This window comes from Geotrypetes seraphini, chromosome 5 (assembly GCF_902459505.1).
Source record: "Geotrypetes seraphini chromosome 5, aGeoSer1.1, whole genome shotgun sequence".
NCBI classification, from domain to species: Eukaryota; Metazoa; Chordata; class Amphibia; order Gymnophiona; family Dermophiidae; genus Geotrypetes; species Geotrypetes seraphini.
This window is the reverse complement of record NC_047088.1, coordinates 185,047,525-185,075,086: the sequence shown is the minus strand read 5'-3', so window position 1 is coordinate 185,075,086 and position 27,562 is coordinate 185,047,525. Positions and strand designations below refer to the sequence as shown.

General features: G+C 42.3%; 1 protein-coding gene across 5 annotated transcripts in view; it reads right to left on the bottom strand.

Annotated features, from left to right (window-relative positions):
* Nucleotides 1–27,562, bottom strand: part of CALCRL (calcitonin receptor like receptor) — a 227,795-nt gene that overhangs the window by 45,483 nt on the left and 154,750 nt on the right. For 3 of the 5 annotated variants that reach the window (XM_033945195.1, XM_033945196.1, XM_033945194.1), the window contains exons 4-5: nt 7,611–7,721; nt 3,890–4,002 (exon numbers count right to left, since the gene is read on the bottom strand). In XM_033945195.1, the coding sequence (XP_033801086.1) occupies nt 3,890–4,002; nt 7,611–7,721 (224 nt within the window). Of the gene's footprint in view, nt 1–3,889; nt 4,003–7,610; nt 7,722–14,612; nt 14,746–24,483; nt 25,788–27,562 lie in introns of those variants that run through there. The other 2 variants (XM_033945198.1, XM_033945199.1) reach the window with 2 other exon arrangements.

Here is a 27,562-nt window from a genome sequence, read left to right as displayed (position 1 = left end):
GGGACATTATAAGAAGTTCAAGGAAATTTGGGACCCATTAACAAAATTTTGTAAGAATTGATTATTAGTTTTGCCCTTTGATTCTGCACATCCAGGATGGGGGTGGGATGGGTGGGGAGGGTGTGTGTGTAATTAATTTATTATTTGATTGCAAGGTTATTTATCTTGATCATTTGCATTATATTAAGTGTTTTTACACTTTTAGGAAGGGTGGGTGGGGAGGGGGAGGGGGTTATGTATTTATTGTATCATTTGAAGGAATTGAGTGCTGTCTATTGTGTTAATTGATTGATAATATGTTGCACTTTGTGCTGGTTTTAAAATGAATAAAGATTTAACCAAAACAAATAGAAATCCGTGTGGAATACAATCAAAGACTTTGCTAAAATCTAAATACACCATATCTAGGGCACTTCCTCTCTCTAATTCTCTAGATACCCAGTCAAATAAATTGATCAGATTTGTCTAACAAGACCTGCCTCTAGTGAATCCATGTTGTCTCAAGTCCAGAAACTGCACTATTCTCTATTTAAAAAGTGTTTCCATTAATATGCTTACCACAGAAGTAGACTTACCAGCCTGTAGTTCCCTACTTCTTTCTTACTTCCACTTTTGTGGAGAGGGACCACATTCACTCTTCTTCAGTCCTCCAGTACCACTCTTGACTCTTCCTTACCCTGAAGATCCTACAATTATGTGGCTTTAATATGATCTTTAACATATAATGCCACTCCCCCTCCTTTTCTTCCTACTCTGTCTCTCCTGAACAAATTATAGCCCAGTAGAACTATACCCCAGTCATGGTTCTCCGTGAACCATGTCTCCATGATCAGTACTAAAGCCAGCTCAACATCTACCATGCACAATATGAATAACTTTCTCTACATGTTCCTGAAGAAGGTGTATATTCCAAGGTTTATGTTGGCGACCATAAATGTTCATTCCCTTTTTGAAATGGGGGATGAATGTTTATCTTTTCTACACCAATTTTGGTTTGATGGTCTTTTTCAAGGCTACCTATTCCTAAACAAGAAGTCTCTTTCAGCATTTCTTGGAAGAACTATTCCATTGACTGTCCATTATTGTTCTAGAACTGATTCACTCTTCATGAAGAGATTTCAAAAAAAACAACGGCCATGTTGGTTGTCTGATTTATAGTTCAGTAAAGGTCTTTTATCCTTTAGTGGTTCCTTGAATTGATGATTTTTCATGTACCCCTTAAGTGAGGCTCTTTGCCTCTTGTGTTTCTCTCTGTAGATATGCAGTTTTTCTGAAGTATGTTTGAACACTGCATCTGTGCCTCTGCTCAAGCTATATTGTCAGGAATGCCCATGTACAAATTATATAAAAGTAATGTGTGCCTTCTTATGATTAGCTTATACCCCTACACAATTTGATAGTAGTCATTTTCCACATGTAAAATATACTTTACATGTGGAAAATAACAAAATTAAACAAGATCCACAGAAAGATAAATGAATAAATTATCCATGTCTTAATGCACTTCCTGGATTTTGAAGAAGACTGAATCCTGCCTTCTCAAGGAATGAACTAGCATGATTCATGCAATAAAAGTAAGTCTTTACAGCTAAGCAGATCAAACATAATTATCTTAGAAATGTATTCACCATGAATTTCTTAGTAGAGACCTTTAGTACGCTAGCAAGGTATTTCACGCATGACAGGTTATAATTGGTGGACTATATAATAAAACTGTCCAATTTATTCCACATCTTAACAATATAAGATGTATAAAGGTATATTGTTTACATGGAGCTCAACATTTCACTGTGTTTTATATTTGAGACTTGATATTGAAAAGTCTGTCAAAGTAACAGACTAACACTGAATGGCAGGTCCCTATTTAGTGAATATTCATGAAAAATCTACACAATACATTAGATTTCAACAGCCGAGTCACTTACAACTAAAGAAAAGGAGAGTATGTGGTGACAACAACTTCTAAAAGCTTTTCATTTTTAAAGCCCATTTATTGTTCCAGGGCACTCAAAGTGTTCCTTTACCTGTTGCTAGAGACTCTGTGGCCTTTTTTTCCCCCCAACAATTTGTACTCTGAAATATTTCTTATGTATATGTCTTTGGAACTTAAAAAGGCTTTAGTGATTGTGGGGAGTAGACTTTTATACCCCTTAACATTTGGTCTTGCCATCACTATTTGGATGCTATTTGAACCTTCTGCTGTTGCCTTCTAGTTGGTTGTATTACAGATGGTGTTTGTGTGCTTGTGAGTGTTGGAGGTGCTGTGTTAGAGTGTGTGAGTATGTTTTTGTGGGGCACTTGAATGTAATAGGTGGTATTTGGGAACTGTGAATGAGTGGAGTTGGGGGTTTGAATAGTGTTTCAGAATAATGAGAAATGGTAGAGTTGCTATGAGTCTGGGAGGGAAATTGGGCATGGATGGTTGGGGGTAGGGAGTGGAATGGAAAGGTAGGGGGGGGGGTAGACTGCTGAGCTTGGACTTGGTAGGTGTTTGAAGGGTTCTTTACCCAGCTGAGAGGGACTATACACATATTTCTAGGGCTTATGCTAGTATGGCTAAAATTTATTATATTTTGATGAAAGGGCCTTTATTTCACAAAATGGTCTCTTCCACAGTTGGTCATGCTATGTTATTTACAGATATTGAAAGTTTATGATCATACGGGGGGTGAGAATGGAGATCTAGATGGAGATTTCCTATTTACTTATAGAACAATGTGGATTTCAAGAAATATTTGAAGAAAAGATGGTTGGAATATTGTCAATATAATACTATGCCTCTTTTCCTTCAGATCGCCTCCTCAGTTTGTGAGCTTATAGGAAATTCACTGCTTTTCCTTTCCCATACAGAATTTTTTCTGTTTCTATTTGCCTTTGTTAATTTCTGTATAATGCAATTGAATTTTATTTCCTAATGTCTGATATATGCTATTTGTTGGAGAAACCCCCCCCCCCCCCATAATACTATGCATAGATCTGATCTCTCTTTATTTGGAAGACTGCAAAAGAAGTCTTAAGAGCCGATATTATTGTCTATGTGAGAAAAAGAAATAAGCAGGCTGCTAATTGTATTTTGAACTTGAAAGCACAGTTGTGCAAATTAAAGAACAAATTTCAAGACAACCCGATATTGGCCCATAAAAATGCATTTCTCAGAGTGCAGCCAGATTTAAATGACCTGTTGCATGAGAAAACTAAAAAATCTTTTCACATGGATATCTTTTCATATGGATATCTTTTCACATGGATAGTGGGGGGAGGGGGGAGGGAGAGTTTATTGATTTGTACACCATACAAATAAGTGTGTGAACAACTAGTGTTATGCACAATTGTTATGCACAATTCTCCTTTTTTGGGGGTTGAGGTAAATTTTGGTGTCTGTTTCTTCTTTGACGTTTGCTGTATATGAATATATTCTTTCTACACTGCTATTCAAGGGGTGGTGGGATTGTTTTGTATAACTGTTGAGCAACTATTGTTATTTCTCTTTTTGTTTTGTTGTGTTTGTTGTTTCAGTGCTGATAAGAAACCACTGCACCTTTGCCCTTGACATTTTGCAAATACACTGTTGGAGTACTTAATAAAGGCTAATAAATATGGCTTATCTGTAGAAATATTACTGATCTGCACACAGTGATAATACAGTATTTGGAATAATATTCATAGCCATCAAATTCCATTTTATTTTCAGAAAGGCATTTAAAACTTTCTTCAATGAGAAGGTTTCTTGATTTATAATCTGCCTTGCAGCCTGGGGGTTAGATGTGGAATATAAGACACAATACAATACAGAACAATATAGTGCCTCTTATTCTCGTTATTTTTTTTATACTCTTGTTAAGTGAAGGTGGCTACGTTGACATTAAATGGCAATATAATTATTTCCTACCTTCAGTTTGTCGTTTGTATACAAATTGCACAGCGTATAATTTGTCCAGGTCCTATTGCTTTCAGGATGTTGGAACCAGAGTCCATTTGGTTCACATATCTTAGTCACTTTTTCTATACATGTAAAAAAACAAAAACAAAAACATGTAAAATAGCAAAAATAACTTTAGCAAAAGCTAGTGAATAAAATGACCCTTTACTGATGTCAGTTCGAGAGGGGCTTTTTTTGTCATTGACAATCTAGAGATTTGAAAAGATGACAAAAGATCTGTTAGCAGTGTAATAAAGGTAAAAAAGTAACTATCTCCAGGTAAGATAGGAAGGTTACATAGAAACATGATGGCAGATAAAGGGCAAATGGCCCATCTAGTCTGCCCCTCCGCAGTAACCATTATCTCTTCCTCTCTCTAAGAGAACCCACTTGCCTATCCCACACCTTCTTGAATTCAGACACAGTCTTTGTCTCCACCACCTTTTCCGGGAGACTGTTCCATGCATCTACCACCCTTTCTATAAAAAAAAGGTATTTCCTTAAATTACTTCTGAGCCTATCACCTCTTAACTTCTTCCTATGCCCTCTCATTTCAGAGCTTCCTTTCAAATGAAAGAGATTTGACTCTTATGCTTTTACGCCATGTAGGTATTTAAACGTCTCTATCATATCTCCTCTCTCCTTCCTTTTCTCCAAAGTATACATATTGAGATCTTTAAGTCTGTCCCCAAACACCTTATGACAAAGACCACACACCATTTTAGTAACCTCCTCTGGACCTACTTCATCCATTTAATATCTTTTTGAAGGTGTGGTCTCCAAAATTGCACACAGTTTTCTAAATGAAGTCTCACCAGAGTCTTATACAGGGACATCAATAACTCCTATTTCCTACTGGCCATACCTCTCCCTATGCAACCTAGAATCCTTCTAACTTTTGCTGTTACCTTTTCAACCTGTTTGGCCACCTGAAGATCATCACATACAATCATGCATAAGTCCTGCTATTCTGTCGAGCACATAAGTTCTTCACTCCCTAAAATGTTTTGTTCCCTCGGGTTTTTGTAGCCCAAATTTCAGACTACTCTTCAAGCTTTGCAAGGTCTTTCTTCATGTTATTCACACCATCTGGAATGTCTACTTTATTGCAGATTTTAGTATCATCCACAAAGAGGCAAATCTTACTCGATAGTCTTTCAGCAATATCACTTATAAAAATGTTAAAAGGAACAGAACCTTGAGGCACACCACTGGTAACATCCCTTTCCACAGAGCGATCTCCACTGATCACTACCCTCTGTTGCCTTCCACTCATCCAGTTCCTGACCCAGCCTGTCACTTTGAGGCCCATCCCGAAGGCACTCAGTTTATTTATTAGAAGCCTGAGTGGAACACTGTCAAAGGCTTTGCTAAAATCTAAATACACCATATCTAGTGTACTGCCTCTATACAATTCTCTAGTCACCCAGTCAAAGAAATTGATCAGATTTGTCTGACAAGACCTACCTCTAATGAATCCATGCTGCCTCCGGTCCTATAATCCATAGGATTCTAAAAACTTCACCATTCTCTGTTTAAAAGTGTTTCCATTAATTTGCTTATCACAGAAGTCAGACTTACCGGCCTATAATTCCCTACTTCTTCCTTACTTCCGCTTTGTGGAGGGGAACCACAACCGTCCTTCTCCATTCCTCTAGTATCACTCCTGACTTTACAGAAGCATTGAAAAGGTTAGTCAGCAGAGCCACCAGAACATCAAGGTGTTCTTCAGCATCCTCGGATCTACACCATCCGGCCCCATCGCTTTGCCTACCTTTAACTAGCTCTTCACAAACACAACCTTCTGAAAATCGATCAGGGTCTACCACTCCTCCATCCCTATTCACTTTTGTCTTCTGCAGACCTGCTCCTGGCGCTTCAGCCATGAACACAGAACAGAAATATTTGTTATGCAATTTAGCCTTATCTTTATCACCTTCTACATATTTCTCCCCTTCACATTTGAGTCTCATAATGCCACTTTTGCACTTCTACCTATCACTACTATATGTTTTAGCACACAAAAACAGGACAAATACTGCAAAACAATTCAATGTTTTTGTGTGGTGGCCTGTTTTGTGTGCTATCCTTGTATTAAGGTCTTAACGCCAATGCCTCAACTCTTCTCATTTTATGGAATAGAATTTCCATTGCAACTGGACTGAAGTTACCTTGTTATTCTAAAACAGGTTGCAGTACTTTGGTAGTTTTGTGAGACTGCCACAAGAGGTCACGGCAGCCATTTTCAGGTTGCCCCCATCACCCCCACTGGACCACCAAGGTTCTAAGATAAGTCCTGGGCTCTACTGAGACCAAGGGGATTGGGGGACCCTTTGTGAGGGTAGGAAAGTGATTCCTTTGGCCACGGGCTGGGAGAAGGGAGAACAAGGGGCTAGAGGGAGCTCAAATCAATTAGAAAAGGTTGGGCAAATTTATGTGAGTCCCAGCTGATTCAGGTGGGGCCTACATAACCGTCCAATGTAGGCCCTGACTGAATGTTGGCTGGTACCCCCATATGCTCCGGTGGTCAGCCCCACCAATGGAAGTCCCAGATATTCAGTCCCTGTGCCTAGATATGGCCCGGTACTAAATATCTAGAGCTAATTCTTCTGTAGCTGCCAGCATTTAAAAAAAATGTTGACTGCCACAGGTTGAATATTTTCCACATAATGTCTATGCTAGCTTCTGGCAAATATTTTATACAACCCATCATGAAATAAAGACCAGATGGCACAGGAAGCATGTCCCCAATCTTCTCTTCACTAAATGATGAGAGGGTTCAGCAGTTACAACATTTGAACCTCGTGAGCACTGACACTTCCCTATCCCTCCCAAGTAAAGCAAATTGCTGATGGAGACATACTGTCCCTGCAGGATTTCCCTCTGCTCACTGTCCTTCTTGGTCATAAGACAAAGGGCCCATTAACCACCCTTTTTTCCCTTAGGCCTGGATTCTCAAGCCAGTGCCAAAATTGGTGGCCGCCATACAAGCATGTCAGTCACGCATCAGCCCTGGTTTCAGAATTGCAGGGTTTTCTGGGCCTACATTTCTGGCACCTATCTTTGTGTGAATTGCGCCAAAATAGGCACTTTAGGCCACCTACTGCCACTTCCGGCACTGGCTATACCTACTTAGGCGTTCGGCAGTTTAAAGAACCTACATAGGCACAATTCTGGCACCGATTTTCTGGGTGCCGGTATGTGCCTCAAATCTTGGTTAAAAATGGCATTTGGATTGCGATGTTAATGGAGATATGGGCGCCTACTGGTGACTAGAAAATTGGTGCCAGTTCAAGAATCTGGGCCTCAATCACAAAATGATGATCTGCTGGCACTCTCTGTCTGCCATCCACAAGCTCTTTACTTTCCCCAGCTACTCCAACACAAAATTAGCAGTTAGATTTATGCTTCCTATTGCAGAACATAGGTTTACATAGTACCTATTTCCCTTCCTTAATCAAACCCCTCCTCTGAGGCTACCACATTTAAGACAGATAAATTTAACTGCTTATTTAGCCATTGTAAGAGATAACATTTTCCATGTTGGTCTAGCCGCTTATTTCCTTGGTTCTGTACTGTGATCTCACTGAAACCAGGTCAACAAAACACTGATTATATCCTGTTGGATTGATAATAGTTTTGAAAAGGAGAATTGTCTCCAAAATTTAAATTCTAAGCCATGGATGATTACCTAATGGATCAAAGTCTTGAAAATAGTCAGGGCAATGCTGTATTGAGACAGAACCAGCAGATACATCATCCCAGCATAACCAGCCATCCCAGATTCTGCTGCAATAATTCCCTGCAAAGGTATGGATAAAAAGGTATTACTTATCTTTGCTAAATATAAATTTCAATTAACATAATGTAATAATTGTCCAAATTAAGAGATTGTGAATGATCCTTTCAGAAAATTAATTAGAAATAGTCATCAGACTATGCTAGGGTGCTAATGTTTAATACAAACTTACGTAGTAACAAATTCAAAATGATAACCGAATCTAAGCAGGCTTAGGGAAGACAAAGAGGGTGCTGATGAAAGCATGGGAGGGAGATGACCAGCAATTGATTAGGCTGATTAGAGATTGTGTAAAACAGTTAGTAATCTAGTTGGGCCAAGAGGGCTCTATATGCCAACAGCTATATTATTAAGGGAGGTGTTATCAATATGGATTACAGTTGTTCTGGTTATACAGGTCTTACAGTTTGTCTTTATATATGGTGGGTACTCAAACCTCATTGACTGGGGTTTGAGGCTAATTGTATCCTCAGGAGGGAAGGAGATTTTGGTGGGATATTGAGGTGGGAGTCCACCGGTCACAAATTTGAATTTGGAGGGAAAGTTTGTTGATCACAATCTTCTTTCCTGAAAAAAAAAAACTCCAGCCAATCAGGTTTGAGAAACAACTATACATATTGTCACAGGGAAGCCCCTGTGACTCCAGTTTTAAAGCCAGAACTGCTAAACACTGGCTGCCTTAAGCCTATTTCTAAGCCCAGGAAAGGCTAGAAAAAATATCAACCAAAGAGGAAACCTATTTAGCTTTTTCTCATCAGCCACCTGCTAGGGTGACAGCAAGGAATACAGGTTTAATTCAATCCAGCAAAATAAAACAGTGCAGTCCTGAATTAAAGTCCAGAGAAAACATTAAGCAAAAAGCTAGAGGTAACCGGCTAATCCACTGTTCAGAGCAGTACCAATCAGGAGCCAGCAGCCACCTGACCCTTGCCTTAATTACTCAAGCTGTGCTGTGCAGAGCAAAGCAGAAGCCCAGTGAAGAAACAACTGGTTGCCAAACCAGAACCATAGAAAAAGACTGGAGATCACAGCAGAACAGGTATCTTTCTAAACCTGAGGTTATTTACCCTAAATTAATATACCAGTCAGAGCAGGAAGTCCAGAACTCAGAGACTGTGGACGAATGGAGTGCAATGGGGAAAGTGTGGAAGACACGCCCATGGAGTCCAGTTCTGCCCCGTTCTACCCCCAGCCCTGCCCCCAGAAGGTATCCACACATGCATGGATGCCCCCTCCTGACACTATTTTGACAGGAAGCTTTTCAAAACCAGACAAAGTGCCAGGTTTTGAAAAGCCATTCGGACCCCCTGGACATGTCCTCGAAAAGGAGGACATGTCCGGAGAAATCCGGATGTCTGGTAATCCTAGGGACATTGCTCTGTTTGAAATATAAAGTGCTTTAACTAAAGTTTCACCCTGTCTTGAGGAGGGTGGTGTCTCTGCCTGGAAGAAGGCCTAAGGGCCGTGAAGGTGGTTAAGTTTGGTGAAGGAACTGCTAGAGAAAATCCTAATTGCTATTTTCTGTGGACTAAGTATAAAATTATTTTTCTTTTTTTCCTTTTCCTATTGAGCAGCTGCCAAAGCCTGACTGAAGCTTGGTATAAAGGTTTGTGTTTGATGGAAGAAGATAATTCCAGGCATGCAGATGGAAGAAATGCCCAAGTAGTAAAATTGTATTAAAAATCTGTATAACCTGAAAGGGATTTTGGGTGGGTTCATGTCAATAGAATATCCTACTCCTTTGAAAGTGCTTATAAAACTCAAAGGAAGCATCTTAGGCTAACATTTACAGGTAATAGCAGTGTGGTAAAAGTTTTAAAGGATACTTACCACTGGCAAAGAATTTGCGTTGCAGACCCTTTTAAAGGGATAACGAAATAGGAGGAAAGGACAGGAGAACTGTTTAAAGCCTGTGTCTTACCAGAGCCTAAGATGAGTTTCTGAAAGTTTTGGACAATAGTGTGCTCAGAAATGAAGCCAAAATGAAGAGCATATTTTGCAAAGGAAGTATTGTTTTGTTGTTTATTCTGAATGGAGGGGAATTCAGAATCTTTAACTCTGAAGTGAAGAGAGTTGTTTAAAGTGTCTGACAGTAAAGCACTTATAGTGAAGCCTTGTGGAAAGGAATCTTAATTTTGGAATCTTGTTTTGGGTATAATAAAGCCTGTTATATTTCTCCAAGAAGCAAAGTGTTGGACTTGATTTTTGCCATTCTCTGGTCATTACCCAAAGCTCCACCAACCTCCAGACTAATGCTCAGTCAATTTACCTGGATTCAAGCGTTCGCTAGGTCTTCACCCAGTCACATTATATAAAGACAAACTACAGAACAGACCTCACAGCATACCCTGAAGAAAGCCTTGGTACAATGGTTGAAACATTGGTTCCACTTACTCAGATGCAGCAAGACCCATATAACAACAACAATCATGACACTAGTCACAGAAGCCTAAGAGAACAAATATGGGTGACCATTAACATGAGTTAATTTGCCTCAGGTGTTTTTTTTTTTTTTTTGAATTATTTTTTTTTAGCAAAGTGTCCTTTCTTCTCCCCTAAGTTTTCTAAATGAAAAGAAATTTCTAGAACAAATCTGTGGTATTAGGTTTCTAATGACAATGTTTGCAGATGGTGAAGAGACATCACTGACGAACAATTTTCAAACCATCCAAAAGCTTGTGAAACAAAGACTGAATTAAACTGTTGTATTCTTGTACTAATTGTTCTCATTCTTAGGCAATATTGTAAAATGTTTAGTTCTGACAATACTTAGAAATATCTAAGTTTTATCATGCTCAAAGAGTTCAGATTATGAAGAATGCATTCAGAATCCCTCCATCTTAGGGAATGAAAGTAGCATTATTATTTTAATGAGTATAAAGATGATAATGAAGAAGAGGTTTGGGCTTGATTTGCCCCCGAGATTTGGACCTACATTAGGGGCTCCTTTTATCAAGCCACGCTAGCAGTTTAACGTGCGTAATAGCACGTGTTAAACCGCCCGGCCGCACTAGCCGCTACCGCCTCCCTTGAGCAGGCAGTAGTTTTTTTGGCCAGCGCGGGGGTTAGCGCATGATGAAACGTCACGCACATTAACCCCGCTAGCACGGCTTGATAAAAGGAGCCCTAAGCTGCAATAGCGGTTTTAGCGCATGCTTGGTGCATGCTAAATTGCCACGCGCGCTAGACGCTAATGCCAGCATTGAGCTGGCGTTAGTTCTAGCCACACAGCATGAGTTTAGCTAAAATTCTGCGCGCGCTAAAAATGCTATTGCAGCTTAGTAAAAGGAGCCCTAGGTAAACAGTTGCTGATTAATGGGTTTTCCTGAATATGTACTATAGCAAAATAAGATGTTCAGCTGCTATGTTACTGGGCTGTACTTGGAAAAAGATGTTTGGGAAGCTTATACTTACCATTATTTAATTAAGCTTTACCTTTAATCCTATCTTGATGCATGCCTTTTATTTACCTCCCTGAGGTTTCTACTACTATACAACTGTTTGTGGTGTGGCGGTATATAACCATAAAGATATTATTATTAGCTATTATTATTTACTCCTGTTGGGAGCAGGAATAAATCCAGCTCCCATCCACTTTCTCTGCATTACTCCCATTATTTCCTGTAGGAAGGAAAATGCAATTATATTCCTATCCTTCCATGGAAAAATCATTGGGATCAATGTAATATAGCTGTCACCATTGTTCCTTTTAACTCTTATCTAAATCTATTCAGGTGGAATCAGGGGGGAAAAAAGTGTCAGAATAGTACTTTGAGCTGCTTTAGCATGATTGCTGCAGTGTAATGCAACACTCATCATTCAAAACACAGCTTTAAGAGTGCTTAACTACTTATGGTAGCAACCAACATAAGAGAAACACCACCACATTCATATATAATTCTTATACATAGTAAGTTTAAGTTTAAATTAAAATTTCTTATACCGCCTAATCAGCCTTCTAGGCAGTGTACAAAATCATAAAAGCATACAATAGCTAAAATACAAATTTAAGAAGACAGGGGGCGACAAAGACTTTTGAAGACATAAAACCGTAACGAGTGGAAACAAGAGGATAATGGACAAGAACTACAATTTTTAAGGTAAAAGATAACAATTTAGGAAAAAAACAATAGGAGGGGAAGTAGAAATAAAATCATTCTAGGTCGCCCTTAAAAGGGCAGTTAAATCTCAAAGACATCAATGAAAAGAAATGTGTTTAGCTTTGTCTTGAATTGATTAAGAATTGCTTCTTCGCGTAAATAAGCTGGGATACTATTCCAGAGAGAAGGAGCAGTCATGGAAAAAATGGAAGAGCTCATTGTGTTTATGTACTTTAGTGGCGGAACATGGGCTTGTCATGCTACTATGGCTTGCTTGCATCTGAAAAGCTTAAAGCTATGCTGTTGGCAGTTTCACTACCAGCAGGGCCTCCCAAAGCAGACAGATTTCAGCGGAGATGTCAGACTAATGATGTACCACCCATCTGGAAAGCAGTAGATGGGCAGTGTTGAAGGCGGAGGATTGCATTTGATACGACAATGGCGACAACATCAAATTTATACTGTGCAGAAGGCCCAGCAATCTACTTTTGTATTCTGCCACTCGAACATGAGTCAATGGCAATTAACAACAACACTAGATACATGCATTCATGTTCTAGTAGGGCAGTGGTTTCCAACATGCAGTCCCAGGACCGCATGCAGCCCCTGATGTCCTCTGTTGTAGTCCTCAAACAGTTGACTAAAATGTTCCTCAATTCCTGCAAATTCATTAAGCTCAATCTTACCTGTTCTGCATTAAGGGGCAGATTCTGTATAGGACGCCGGTCTCAGCAGCTGCCTATGAAGCAGCTGAGAATCACACACCGATATCCTATACAGAATTGTGTCTGTCCTAAGGGACAGATGCCTAAACCTCCCTAACTACCCCTATTCTGTAATTGGCACCCATATCACAGATACCAGTTGATCGTGGCAAGGGAATCCCCCTGCAACGATCAGCTAAGTGGCCGTGGCAGGGACACCCCCCCCCCACCATGAGGGATGCCCACTTCCTCCTGCCCCCGAGCCCCCAAACTAGAGACTGACATGGTGACAGAATTCATCACCGTTCCCATCCCCGTGGATAACTGAGGCAAACCATCCCCATGTAATTCTTTAAGGAGAGATGGAAGAATCAGAGTATGAATGGGCACAACCACTGACCCTCAAGCCTTGCATCGAAGAATGCTGGTGTAGAAGAACTGAGGTTGAGATAGACACTAAAGAATGACATGGGATGGTTTCTCACGGTTAGCTGTGGGGACAGGAACGGTGATGAATTCTGTCACTGTGTCATTCTCTACCCTGAACCCTTCAAAAAGCAGCTGGGCAGGAGGGATGCCCACTCCCTCCTACTGTCACCTTCCCAACCCCCCCGGAACCTCCAATACCCCATGAACAAGAAACACCCCGATACCCCCCAAGTCTGCAGGCCCCCCACCCTCCACCCCTAACTCTATCCCCACCCCTCAACTCCCCATACCTTGTAGTTGAAAGTCCAGCTGGAGGGATGCTCACACTCTCTGGCTGGCTTGCCACTTCAAAATGGTGGGCCCACCCTTCCCGGTGCATTCTGGGATGCACTGAGGAAAGGGGCCTAAGGCTCTGTTTGGCTCAGATGCCTAAGGCCATTCCCATAGGAGCACTGATACTGCAATGATATGACAAAGCTAGAGAAACCATAAAACACAGAGATTGTGGAAACCACGCCAAAGTTTTGCTAAAGAAGAGTGCATAATGAAAACAGAATTTTCAATGATGTGTTTAACTAATATAGGCTTAAACATATAAATCTGAAATCTTTTGGTGGCCCTCAGAGATCTCTCATATTCACATTGTGGTGTTTTACACAAGAAAAAGGTTGGAGACCACTGCAGTAGTGATACACATTTATTTGAGCCTATTCAATTCCTTCAGCATCTTAAAACTCTGAGAGGTCCTTATACTACTGTAAATCGCATTAATCACTAACACACACTTAACACCGGAAAAAAGGCTTACCACAAAACAAGTTAAAGTATTTTGTGGTAATTTGTTGGTTGGCATGTTTGGGGGTTTTTTTTCTAGTTTTTTTCAGGAGGTGGTGCTTCATGGCCATTGAAGCATTATCCAGCTAGTGCATTCACATAGACCTAGGGGTCCTTTTACTAAGCTGCAGTAAGCACTAATGTGTGTTCAACGTAAGATAAAAACCACTATCATGAGTTGTGCTCAGGCATCCTGCGGTAGTTTTGGATTGGCGTGTGAAAGCCTTGGAGCGGAAAGCAGGCATGTTTTACATTAATCAATTAGCACAGCAAATACTGCCACTGTTGACGATATAAATGCCTATTGCATTTTTATCGTCGGCCGTGGCAGTATTAGCTCCGACATCATAGGAATTCTATGAGCATCGAAGCTAATACTGCCGCGGTTATGTAAAAGGAGGCATGGTAAATTTTTTGGCGGCTATCTGGAAAAGATCACACCAGCGATGTCACTTGAAGCCCAAATGATGAAGTTATGATTGCCTAATTTTGGTCACACCATCAGAAGAGAGCGATCACTGGAGAAGGACATGCTTGGAAAGATCGAAGGAACCAGGCAAAGAGGGCGACCTGCACTCAGATGGCTGAACACGTTGAAAACAACCATGGGGATGATGCTGGAGGACCTTTCTGGACTAGCACAAAACCAATTTCTTTTTAGATCCATAATTCATCAAGTCGCTTGAACTCGAGCACGAGTCAATGGCACCTAACAACAACATACGTGTCTCTGCATTCTGGCACACTAGTGTTTATCATTCACATTCATACATCACTAAACCTATTTAGTACAACACGCAGGACACAGACATTATCAAAGAAATTACATTGTTGTTGTTTTTCCCCTTTTCCTGGGGAAAAGATATGAGTGGTGGTGTCCCGGGGACTGAATGGGAGGAGGGGCATTGGGAGTATGTCTGGCTCCTCTGGGTGTTCATTGTTTCACCTTCTTCCACTGTGCTTGGAAACAAAGCAACAACATGCCAGGATAGAAAAACAAAATACAAAATCAGTCAGTCAGAGTGCCTTACAGATTGCATAGAAAATAGGAGGCACAAAACTTCTAGTAGAGAGATTTGTGTAGGGTCAGATTTAAACATAATGTAGCCTCTAAACCATTGATTTCCAAAATTTTACTAAAATATTTTATCACACATATGTTCTGATTCTATAATCTAATTCTTGTGGAACTCTAGGGCTCCCAGGGTTAGGGTTACCAGATGTCTGGATTTCCCTGGCGTCTGGATGGCTTTTCAAAACCCGGTACTTTGTCCAGGTTTTAAAAAGCTGGTGAGATCGGGACCAGGGCTGGAGAGCATCGTTTGTGTGGGGCAGGGCTGGGGGAGGAATAGGGGACTGGAATGGAATGGGGCGGATCCAGGGGTGGAACAGGGCGGGGTCATGTGTCCTCTTTTACCAGATGGAAAATCTGGTAACCCTACCTAGGACAATTTGGAAATCAATTCTCCAAAATGTAACATTTACTGTACGAGCTTCTCTTTAATTATGATTACGTGCATTTTAGATTTAATAGATGATAAATATATATCTACTAGATAAAACAACAGTAGTCAATAATAAAATCAATAATTATAACAATTTTACACTTTAATTTTCATTATTTACAAATACATGAAGCCCTAGTAAGGAGGACCGCAACAACTGCGCTCAACTTCAGGAAAGGGAACTATGTTGCTATGTGGGAAATGGTGAGGAGGAAGCTCAGAAACATCTTTAGGATGGAGACTGTAGGAAGCGCCTGGACCCTATTCAGGGACACCCTGCAGGAAGCACAAAGAATGTACGTCCCCAGTTTCAGGAAAGGCTGCAAGAACAAGCGGTCAAAGGACCCGGTTTGGATGTCAACTGAAGTAAAGAGGGCAATAAATGACAAAAAAGTATCCTTCCGGAGATGGAAAAAGGACCAAACGGAGGAAAATCACCAGGCGCACAGGAAATGCAAAAAAGGAATGCCACCGAGAGGTTAGAAAAGCAAAAGGGGAATACGAGGAGGGGCTGGCCAGGGAGGCAAAAAACTTCAAGGCATTCTTCAGTTACGTAAAGGGAAAGCAACCAGCGAGAGAGGAGGTGGGGCCGTTGGATGATGGGGATAGGAAGGGAGTGATTAAGGAGGATAAAGAGGTAGCTGAGAGGTTGAACACGTTCTTCTCGTCGGTTTTCACGAGTGAAGACACATCTAATATACCGGACTCAGAGGAGCTCATGAGTGGGGAACAGGCCGAAAAATTGGAGCACATAGATGTAAGTAAGGAGGATGTCCTCAAACAGATAGACAGGTTAAAATGCGGCAAATCACCGGGCCCGGACGGGATCCACCCAAGGGTTCTGAAAGAAATAGCGGGCACAATCCAGCATGTTTGCAACCTATCCTTGAAAACTGGAGAGGTACCAGAGGACTGGAAATTGGCGAATGTCACACCTATCTTCAAGAAGGGATCGAGGGGTGACCCCGGGAACTACAGGCCGGTGAGCCTGACTTCAATTATAGGGAAGATGGTGGAAGCTATGATCAAGGACGGCATTTGCGAACACATCGAGAGGAATGGCCTACTGAGAACTAGCCAGCACGGATTCTGTAAGGGAAGGTCGTGCCTAACGAACTTTCTGTACTTCTTTGAGGGAATAAGCAGTTGGGTGGACAATGGGGAACCCATAGACATCATTTACCTCGATTTTCAAAAGGCTTTCGACAAGGTGCCACATGAAAGGCTGCTTAGGAAGCTGTGGAACCACGGGGTGGGAGGGGATGTGCACAGATGGATCAAGCACTGGTTGTCGGGTAGACTGCAGAGGGTCGGAGTAAAGGGCCAATATTCTAACTGGCGGGGAGTCACAAGCAGTGTGCCACAGGGATCGGTGCTGGGGCCGTTACTCTTCAACATATTTATCAATGACCTGGAAAAGGAGGCAAAGTGCGAGGTTATAAAATTTGCAGACGATACCAAACTGTGCGGCAGAGTTAGGTCCAGGGAAGAGTGTGAGGACCTGCAAAGGGACCTGGACAAGCTGGAAGACTGGGCAACAAATGGCAAATGCGCTTTAACGTGGAAAAATGCAAGGTCATGCATATAGGGAAAAAGAACCCGTTGTTCAACTACAAATTGGGGGGGCATTGTTGGGAGATAGCAGACTTGAGAGAGACTTGGGTGTGCTGGTGGATGCATCACTGAAGCCATCTGCACAGTGCGCAGCAGCCTCAAAAAAAGCCAACAGGATGCTGGGCATCATAAAGAGGGGCATAACAACCAGGACGCGGGAAGTCATCATGCCATTGTATCGAGCGATGGTGCGTTCACATCTGGAATACTGCGTTCAGTATTGGTCGCCGCACCTCAAGAAAGACATGGCGGTACTTGAGAGAGTCCAAAGGAGAGCAACAAAACTGGTAAAAGGGCTGGAACACTGCCCATACGCCGAGAGGTTGGATAGGCTGGGGCTCTTCTCTCTGGAAAAAAGGAGGCTCAGGGGAGATATGATAGAGACCTTCAAGATCATGAGGGGCATAGAGAGGGTGGATAGGGACAGATTCTTCAGACTGAGGGGGACAACAGGTATGAGGGGGCATTTGGAGAAACTGAAGGGAGATAGGTTCAAAACAAATGCAAGGAAGTTTTTCTTCACCCAAAGGGTCGTGGACACTTGGAATGCGCTACCGGAGGAAGTGATCAGGCAGAGTACGGTACAGGGATTCAAACAGGGATTGGACGGATTCCTGAGGGATAAAGGGATCGTGGGATACTCAGAGAGGTGCTGGGATGTAACACAAGTATAGAAAGCTAACCAGGTAATAAGTATAGAAAGCCAACCAGGTCGTGCATGGCCAAGACCGGAGGGTGAGGACTTTGATGGGAAGATAGGACTTTAATGAGAAACCAAGGTGGCAAGGGGCCCCTTCTGGTGATTCAGACAGGTCGTGACCTGTTTGGGCCACCGCAGGAGCGGACTGCTGGGCAGGATGGACCTATGGTCTGACCCGGCGGAGGCACTGCTTATGTTCTTATGTTCTTATGTTCTTAAGTTGTAGCTTGACTAGCTTATATATAAATCCAGCCCTGGGTTCACTCAGGGAATGCTTAGACTGTATAAGTATCCACAGGTATTGTGATTGAAATGGAAGACACTGGCCCTTCAAATAGGTTGCTGCACACTCTAAGGAAAATGGGAAGACATGGATAGTGAGACAAACACTAATAAATGTGAGAAAAAATTAAAAGGTAATGAGGAAAAAGACAAGAAAATAACCAAGAAAACAAATGTAAGCAAGCATGATAGTGCATTAGGAGATATTCCCAAAGTGAACAGAAGGAACATATATATTTTATTACTGTATGGAACAGGAGAATATTAAGTTCCATTAGTTGCTGGCACTCAAGCTGCTACAAGTTTTATGTTAGCTGTTTATGTTTTATGTTATAAGAACATAAGAATTGCCGCTGCTGGGTCAGACCAGTGGTCCATCGTGCCCAGCAGTCCGCTCAAAGACCAGTGCCCTAATTGAGTCTAGCCTTACCTGCGTACGTTCTGGTTCAGCAGAAACTTGTCTACCTTTATCTTGAATTCCTGGAGGGTGTTTTCCCCTATAACAGCCTCCGGAAGAGCGTTCCAGTTTTCTACCACTCTCTGGGTGAAGAAGAACTTCCTTACGTTTGTACGGAATCTATCCCCTTTTAACTTTAGAGAGTGCCCTCGCGTTCTCTCTACCTTGGAGAGGGTGAACAATCTCTCTTTCTCTACTAAGTCTATTCCCTTCATTATCTTGAATGTTTCGATCATGTCCCCTCTCAGTCTCCTCTTTTCAAGGGAGAAGAGGTCCAGTTTCTCTAGCCTCTCACTGTACGGCAACTCCTCCAGTCCCTTAACCATTTTTGTCGCTCTTCTCTGGACCCTTTCAAGTAGTACTATGTCCTTTTTCATGTACGGCGACCAGTGTTGGATACAGTATTCCAGGACAATTGACTATCATATTTCACTTTTTCCTCCCCTCCTCCTGACACTAATTGCTTCTCCTCATTTTCCTTTCCTGTTTTTGTTTTTCCCCAGTCTCCAGTTTCCTGTATGGAACTCTAGACACTGATGCCCTGTCTGAATCTGTGGAGATTCCTTCGTTTTCTGAGCTCATAAGAGAGCATTGGGTTGACAGTTTTAGGGGCATGATCTAGGGGCAACTTATGCTGATCATACCCCATGCCCGATGGACCTACGCACACATCTCCAGCTGTGATGATTATCCATCTAGGAGATAATGATATCACAGCCTCACATAGAGTGCAACTGGTTTATCAATTGAAGAGTGACCGTGCCTGCCATCATTGGGCTTCTATCCTATGTTCCCTCTAAGTTGAGCATGTGAGCAATTGCTCATTTATTCTAGGAGTGTCGCTCACACACTTTCAAATCTGGAAAATTCTTGGTTTTTGGACATTTTTGCTCACACGAAAAATAGTTTTTAGAACTTGCCGCTTACATGAGAAAAAAATTTGCATGCACCTGCCAAGTCCATAGAGGGAGTATTACTTCTATCTGACACATAGCCTTTGGTCTGCTATTATCCTACGGAAAGCTAAATCTCATATGGTTGTGGAGAGAATCTGAAAAAAGTTGATCAAGTGGATTTTTAAATGTATGTAAATAATTAGGGTTAGCTATGTTGCACATGAACTTTTAGTTGAGACTTGCCCAGGTTTGCATAGGTAGGTGAAAGTGGGCATGGACATTTTTGTCAGTGACATGGGGATTTAGAGATTGGGACTTGTATACTGCCTTTTTGTAGTTATATAATTACCTTCAAAGCAGTTTACATACAGGTGCTTCAAGCATTTTCTCTATCTATCTCAGTGGGCTCACAATCTATCTAATGTACCTTGGGCAGTTGAGGATTAAGTAACTTGCCCATGGTCAAAGGGAGCAGCTTGTGTTTGAACCCACAACCTCAAGGTGTTGAGGCTATAGCTTCTAACCATTATACCACATTCTCCGTAGGCAAGGTTCAGTTGAGATGCATAGCTGCAGAGGTTTAGTCTTGGCACTGTGGGGGATCCTCGGCAAGGAAAGATCACTGCTGCAGGTAGTCGTGGGTTGGCTTATCATAGTGGTTTGGCAGCTGCTTTGTACAGTACTTCACATGTTGTTTGGGATAAATAAAAGGAGCAGCCTGAGGCCTATCCAAAAGTTTGATGCTATACTTTTAAGTATGCTTTCAACTAGCAAAGGAAACAGCTGGGGAGACGATGATCTTGATCCAAACTGTATTCAAAAGGTGCAGTCCAACAACCAATACAGAAATACACAGTAGATCGATAGTGGTATAGACCCAACACGGTTGGAGTTTCGGTCAAGAATGACTTCTTTGTGGACTAGGTGGCAACACGCTTGATCAGCAACACTTCTAATACACCGTACCTTGTATTTTTTATCGAATTATTCATCCATAGTGGATCATAGCACACCGGACCCCAGAAGAAGGTCATTCTTGACCGAAACTCCAACCGTGTCGGGTCTATACCACTATCGATCGTTGCACTGCACTTTTTGAATAAAGTTTAGATCGAGATCATTGTCTCCCCGGCTGTTTCCTTTGTACCTGCTTTTCTGCTCTCACTGGGGCCTTTTATCTGGTGGATTTTGTTGTTCCTGCTTTCAACTAGCAACATAGCTTCAATGGCTGGGCAAGGAAAGAAGTATTCTCGGAATAACTGTAAAGACCACAGTGAACTTCAGAGGTTCAATGGTTCCTGGGATAATTTAAGCTACATAGGGGGATTATATTTTCTCTGATGAACTGGTAGGTTACTACAACTTCGCCTTTAAGCTCAATGTTTAAATTGATAGTACAGCTTTAATGGCTAATACCCGGAAATATTGGTTTTCCAAATTATTGAAAAGTTGCTTTAAAAAGGCGTGGGACATGGTGTCTAAAAGTTAAGCCTGTGTTGTATTTGTTATTACTCAGCTGTCGGAAAGATCAGTTTGTATGCAGTGCTGTTATGTTTTAATTTTGCCACAGCTGCAGCTGTGTTTATCAACATAAAAGCAAGATTTTCCACAACAAAATGTGTAAGCCTGTGGTTAATGTTCCTTGTAAAGGTGAAGGGAAAAGGACTTGTAGACCACCTTTTTGTAATTATATAACCAAACTCAAAGCAGTTTACATACAAGTATTTCAAACATTGTCCCTATCTGCCCCAATGGGCTCACAATCTATCTAATGTAGGGTTATCAGATGTCCATGAAAACCTGGACTTGTCTTCTTTTTAGAGAACTGTACGGGTTCCTGGATGAACTCTCCAAAACCTGGCAGTTCGTCCGAGTTTTGGAAAGCCTCAGTGAGCTCTGACTACATATTGAGAGCCTCTAAGCATGTATGGATGACGTCACACATATCCGCGCATGCTCCAGGCCCTCTAGACATGGCTGAAGCTCGTTGGGGAAGATGAGAGGAGGCTTTGTGGAAGTGGGGCTGGTTGTAGAATGGGACGGGGTTGGAGGTGGAACTGGGAGGGACTGGAGGCGGAACAGGGTGAGGAGGGTCATATGTCCGGGGTTTTATCACTCAAAATATGGTAACCCTAATCTAATATATCTGGGGCAGAGAAAGATTAAGTGATTTGCCTGGGGTCACAGGGAGCAGCACAGGGCTTGAAACCATAACCTCAGGGCTGTAGCTCTAACCACTGCACCACACTCTTCTCCAGGAAGTGTTGGGGTGGGAGAAGGGAAGGATTGAGTATGGGAAAATAAGGAAGCAAACTGAATCTGAGTGTTCCTGGGTTGTGGAAGACATGAGCCCTTTGAATAGGCTGCTGCATACTCTGATGACATGAGTAAATAGTCAGATAACTGGATAATAGTTACACTAATGAATGTGAGAAAATAGTAAAAATAGAAGGTGAAATGAGGCCAAGAAGGACAAAGATAAGCAACATGTTAGTACATTTGAAATATTGAGATCATATTCTCCATACTTTTGACTGTGCAAAACTATCTCATTAGGAGACATGTTCCAAGCGGAGAGAAAGTATACACTTTATCATTGTATGCAACAGAACCATGCCCTATGCTTAGACAGGAAACAAGGGTATAATATACACACACATAGGTACAACAGAGAAGGACATATGAAGAAACATACATCATGCTAAATTTGGATGAACTGATATATCCAGACAAGAGAACATAACATGCTAGAGCAGTGATCTTTGCTAATTTTTAAGTAAGGGATGTTTTGGGCTAAAAGGGCTGAAGGAGAGCCGACATATATCTTCCTATTTGGAGCCATGCCACCAATAATGCTTCACGACATTCATTCCAACCAGAACATCTGGCCTATGTCACTTGTGCGGAGCAAAGATAAACCTTATGCAAATATAGGATCACGAACTAAAAGTCTTAATACAGTATACACAAACAAAATCCTAAAATGTCAGACTTTGCATGTGGTACAATACCAGAAAAATAGAAATAAACTTCCTGAACAGTGCAAAATATAGACAGCAGATGTAAATTCTCAAAACTGACATATTTCAATCACTAAATTGAAAATAAAAGCATTTTTCCTAACTTTGTTGTCTGGTGATTTTATTTTTCTAATCATCTTTCCCCAGTCTCTGGTTGCACTTCCTTCTGCCTGTGTTCTTAACTCTGTTTCCAGGGTCTTCTTATCCATTTGCTGTTTTTCTCTCCTTCACTTTCTCTCCTACATCCATTTTTGGCATTAACTTTTAACATTCAGCTTTCTTCCATTGTTCTGTTTCCAAATCTACTTTTTCATGTCTTCCCTTCCCATCTATCCATGTGTACTATATCCTCCAGCTGTCTACCCTTCCCCTCCATCCATATGTGCCATATCCTCCCTCTTTCTTCTCACCTATTCCCATCTATCCATACACAGCATTTTTTTCATGCTTTCCCTTCCCCACTCCTCCCATCCCTGTGCACTATCTCTTCCCTCTCTCTCCCCTTCCCCATCTCTCCCATCCTTGCGCACTATCTCGTCCTTCTTTCTTCCTTTCCCATCCCCTCCATCCCTGTGTACCATCTCCTCCCTCTCTTTCCCTCCCCCTTTCCTCCTCCTAAGGTCTGGGATCTTTTTCCTCTCCTTCCCACAGTCTGGCATCTCTCTTCTCTCCTTTCCTTCCCTCCTTCACCCTTGTGGTTTGTCATCTTTCTGTGTTTCCTTTTCCCCTCCCCCTACCTTTGTCTGGAATCTTTCCTTCATCCTTCCCTTCTCTGGTCTGGCATCTCTCACTTATTCCTTCCCCTCACCTATCCAGTGGCTTGACCTTTTTCTTCTTCCCTTTCTCCTTTCTGTGGTCTGGTATCTCTCTTCCTTCCTTCCATTTCATCCCCTTGTCTAGCTTCTCTCTTTCCTTCCCTGCCCCTTGCCATGGTCTGGCATCTCTGTCCGCCCCTTCCCTTTTTTCCCCTTGAAGTCTAGCATCTTTCTTTCCCTTCTCTCCCTATCCTCACAGTCTAGTAACTCTCCCTATATTTCTATCCCCTTCCTCCCCCTTGTCTGGCATCTCTATCTCCTTCCCTCTCTCCCAATGGTCTGGTATCTCTATCCATCTCTTCCCTTTCTTCACCTGAAGGTCTGGCATCTTTCTTTCCCTTCTCTCCCCATCCTCACAGTCTAGCATCTCTCTATTACCCTCCTTGTATTTCTCTCCTTATATCCTCTTGCATCCCCTTGTCTGGCACCTCTGTCTCCTTTCTTCCTCCCTCCTATGGTCTGGCATCTCTATCTTCCCCCTCCCTTTTTCCCCTGGCATCTTTCTTTACCTTTCTAGTCCAGCATTTATTACCCTCTCCATGCAATTTCCTCCCGCCTATGGGATCTAGTGCTTGCTCACATTTTTGTTCCAAGCAATACTGCTCTAGTACTCTTCATGCTGCCAGCAGTGTGAGTGAAGTAAACACACTGCCATCGGTGGACTGGAAGATTTCTCTCTGCTACTGCTTCCCGTTTATGTGGGGATAGGAAGCAGTAGCAGAGAGAAAGCTTCTGGGCCACTGAAGGCATTGTATTTACTTCACTCATGCTGCTAGTAGCACAAATAATAATAATTTATTTTCTTGTATACCGCCCCACCAGCAGTTCTAGGTAGTTCACAACAGGGAAAACTGAGACATTTCAGTTAAAAAATACAAAATCAGGAAAACACACAATCACAACTATTATATATTCAACATTAATTAAATACAGCATAAATTTAAAAAGGGGAACACGTTAAAAACATAACTTATTAGAAAAAAACACCATCTTAAATATATAAGTTTGGATTGGATCAACATTCGTGATTATCAAATAGATGAGTTTTCAAAGATTTCCTAAAGGTAAGATAAGAGCAGACTTGGGTAATCAATGGTCTCAACCAGGAATTCATCTTCCCCGCTTGATATTCCAATGTCCTGTCCAGAAAAGTCTTATAGCGACAGGCTCTTGGAGTAAGAGCAGTGATTCTGGGAACGACAATGGTGAGGAAGAACCAGATGTTGCCTGGGGGGAGGGGGAGACTCCATATAGGTACACAGGCCATCCAGAGGGTCTCCAAGGGCCGCCATTGGCTCATGGGCCTTGTATTGAAGACCACTATACTAGAGACTTAACATTAAAAAAAATTATAATATACACAAAAGCACCATGCCACACCATAAAAGGCATATCACAGAAATACTTACCAACTGTATCTCCTTCATTAGCCAGAGCTTGTCCTCTGGGCCTTCATGGCCTTGATGATCTTCCATCAGTCAGTAGAATGCCATTGATCCCCAGATCAGAAATAAGCATGTCAAAGGGTCCAGGCCAATATGGGACAGCATAAAAAAATAAAATACCCATTGAAGGACTAATTTTAACAATTTTGAGGCAAAGTCTTTGCCTGCATAAAAGACTCACACCCTGGTTTTCACACAATGGACTCTTCAACAATGTATTTGGACCCTGCCCATCTCATACAAACAGAAAGGAAACATAAAATTGTCAGACTTACTGGAGTTGGCAGCAGGACCAGGACAAGCTGGAGGTAAGCTGATGAGTAGAAGAGAGGGACTGTGGGTTTGCTGGGTATTGTTGTGTCCATTAAACGTCCTTATTTTTTTAAAAATAAACATGAACATATGCCTGCTCATTCAGTAACAGCGTGCTTAAATTTATGCACAGGTTGTGTGCAGAAATGTATAGAATAGTGCCATCTATGAGGACCAATGTACACTTAGATGCATAAAAGGCATCATCATATCTAATTCTTATTCTATATTTACGCACTGAAATGGAACAGCCGAAGGAGCATAGGTGGAACTGACATTTACATGAGCAACTTACAGAATGCATAAAAGTCACATTTAGGCAGGATCATTTGCACAAGTCACAGATCTGTCATAAATGTTCAAATCCACATTTTGGTGCACTGGGTTTATACTGGCATTCATAAGAGCACTTGTGTATAAAGTGGTCCTTATACAGTAGAAAAGGCTCACTATCCACATTATTCAACCATCTAAATGGAGGTTTCTTATTATAGGATTGCCTCCATAATGTCAACATCTTTATACTGTGGTCAGTGTCACCAACAGGGCAGCAAATTACTAATATTTAATGGGATTATATTGGTTTGTGTTCCTTAGACACAACTGACAAGCATCCTGTGCCCTTTGGTCATTCTAAGCAGCCTGCGGAGAAAGAGCAAGAAGAGAAATTGGCACCAGTCACTGTTCATCCTCCAGATGTGTTCATTTGTATGTACAATGCAGGACACTGGCATGAATCCCAGTTTAGAGCAGTGATAGCAAGACAGATGTAGCACAACCTGCCCTAGGTGGCTCTTTTTAAATATGTGCAATAGATGTACAGAGGTTCAAAAATACAAAATACCAACCAAAGTGGTAACAACAATTTTAACCAATATTGAAAAGGAATTCTCCAGATAACAGCAGTCATCTGGTTATTTATACCAGCCAGTGCTATCCAGGGATTTTCATTGACACTGTTTTGATAGTGTCAATGAAGTTCCTTTCAGACTGCCTCAGTACTATTCAGATGATGTTGTGAAGGAGGAGCATAGGTAGAACACTGAGTTTTCTGGAAAGCGCTAATATTCAGTCCACTATCTGGATTGCTATTTGGATGAAGATGTATGCTCTGTCTCCAGGGATCAAATCAGAGCATCTCCTCAAGCAATCTAAAGTTTTTCTAGTCCAGGGAGGTTTTGATTGGCGAGAAGATGAGGGAGGAGTTTTGAGTACTTTAAATCTAGTATATATGCGCTAACACCATCTTGGTCCGGGGAAGAGCTGGAGAGAGAGGCAGTTCAAGATAACGATTAATGGTGAGTTAAGAACTTTAATTTACAGTTTTGATACATTATAGGGGATATAAAAATTGTAAATGATTGGCTAAACATGGGATGTAGGACCCCTAACCGAGCGACACAATGTTTATAAAACAAAGTGCTTTGCTACATAATTTTCATGAAAAAATATTTAAAGTTATAAAATGAATAATAAATAATAATAAAACCCTAGAGCGCGCATGCGCTCTTGAAAATTCGTGATTCCTGGCGCCATGAGGTGTGCTTCTGTGGCAGTATTCTATTTCACACCTCACGGCGCTTGCAGGGGCTGGAGGCACGTGCGGTGGCTGAAGGCACGCGACTGTGCTCTCTCTAAACCTCCCGGCTCCAGCGGCGTAGGCAGCACCAGTGGCAGCAACTAAGTGGTGGACAGCAGCCCCGCTCCGGCCGTTGACCCGCCACAAACCTCCCGGCTCCAGCGGTGTAGGCAGCACTATAAACATGCTGCTTTGCGCCTTTCTACTGCCGATTTCCTCTGCCGCGTCTCTGATGACATCATCGGAGACAGACGCAGCAGAGGAAATCGGCAGTAGAAGGCCACGAAGCAGCGTGTTTAAAGTGCTGCCTACGCGGCTGGAGCCCGGAAGTTTGTCGGCGGTGGGAGGGTCAGGAGCAGGCCAGATCGAGCAGGACAACGGCAGTAAAAGAAGGGGGAGGGGCCGAACAGAGCAGGGAAGGGTAAGGGAAGAGAAGGGAAAGGGGGGTGGGGGAAAATGCTGCTACTGCTACACAGGGACTTGGAGGGGAAGGGAAATACCGCTGCTGCTTCTGCACAGGAAAGGGGGCGGGATAGGAGGGAAATGCTGTTGCTGCTGCATAGGGAAGTGGAATGGAAATGCTGCTGCACAGGGAAATTGGGAAAAATGACAGACAGACAGCGGGAGGGAGGGAGACAGAAAGAAAGAAAGACTCAGGGGCAGGGAGAGGGACACAAAGACAGACAGAGAAAGGGGGCCAGAGAGAGAGAATCAGCGGGAGAGGGAAAGGGGGCTGCTTTAGGGGGAGGGGTGTGCTTGGGGCAAACAGCTTTACTCTGGGGGGGAATACAGAAGGGGCCATGGAGAGACAGGGAGAAGGAAAGGGGGCTGCTTTGTGGGGAGGGGTGTGCTGGGGGGAGACAGAAGGGGCCATGGAGAGATAGGGAGAGGGAAAGGGGGCTGTTTTGGGGGGAGGTGTGCTGGGCACAGACAGCTTTGCTCTGGGGGGGGGAAGACAGAAGAGGGCCATGGAGAGACATTTGGGGGGGAGGTGTATGCTGGGGGCAAACAGCTTTGCTCGGGGGGAGGGGGAGACAGAAGGATACAGACAGCCAAGGAGAGAGAGATAAAGAAACACAGACAGACAGACACATCTATTCTAGCACCCGTTAATGTAACGGGCTTAAAGACTAGTATATATATATATATATA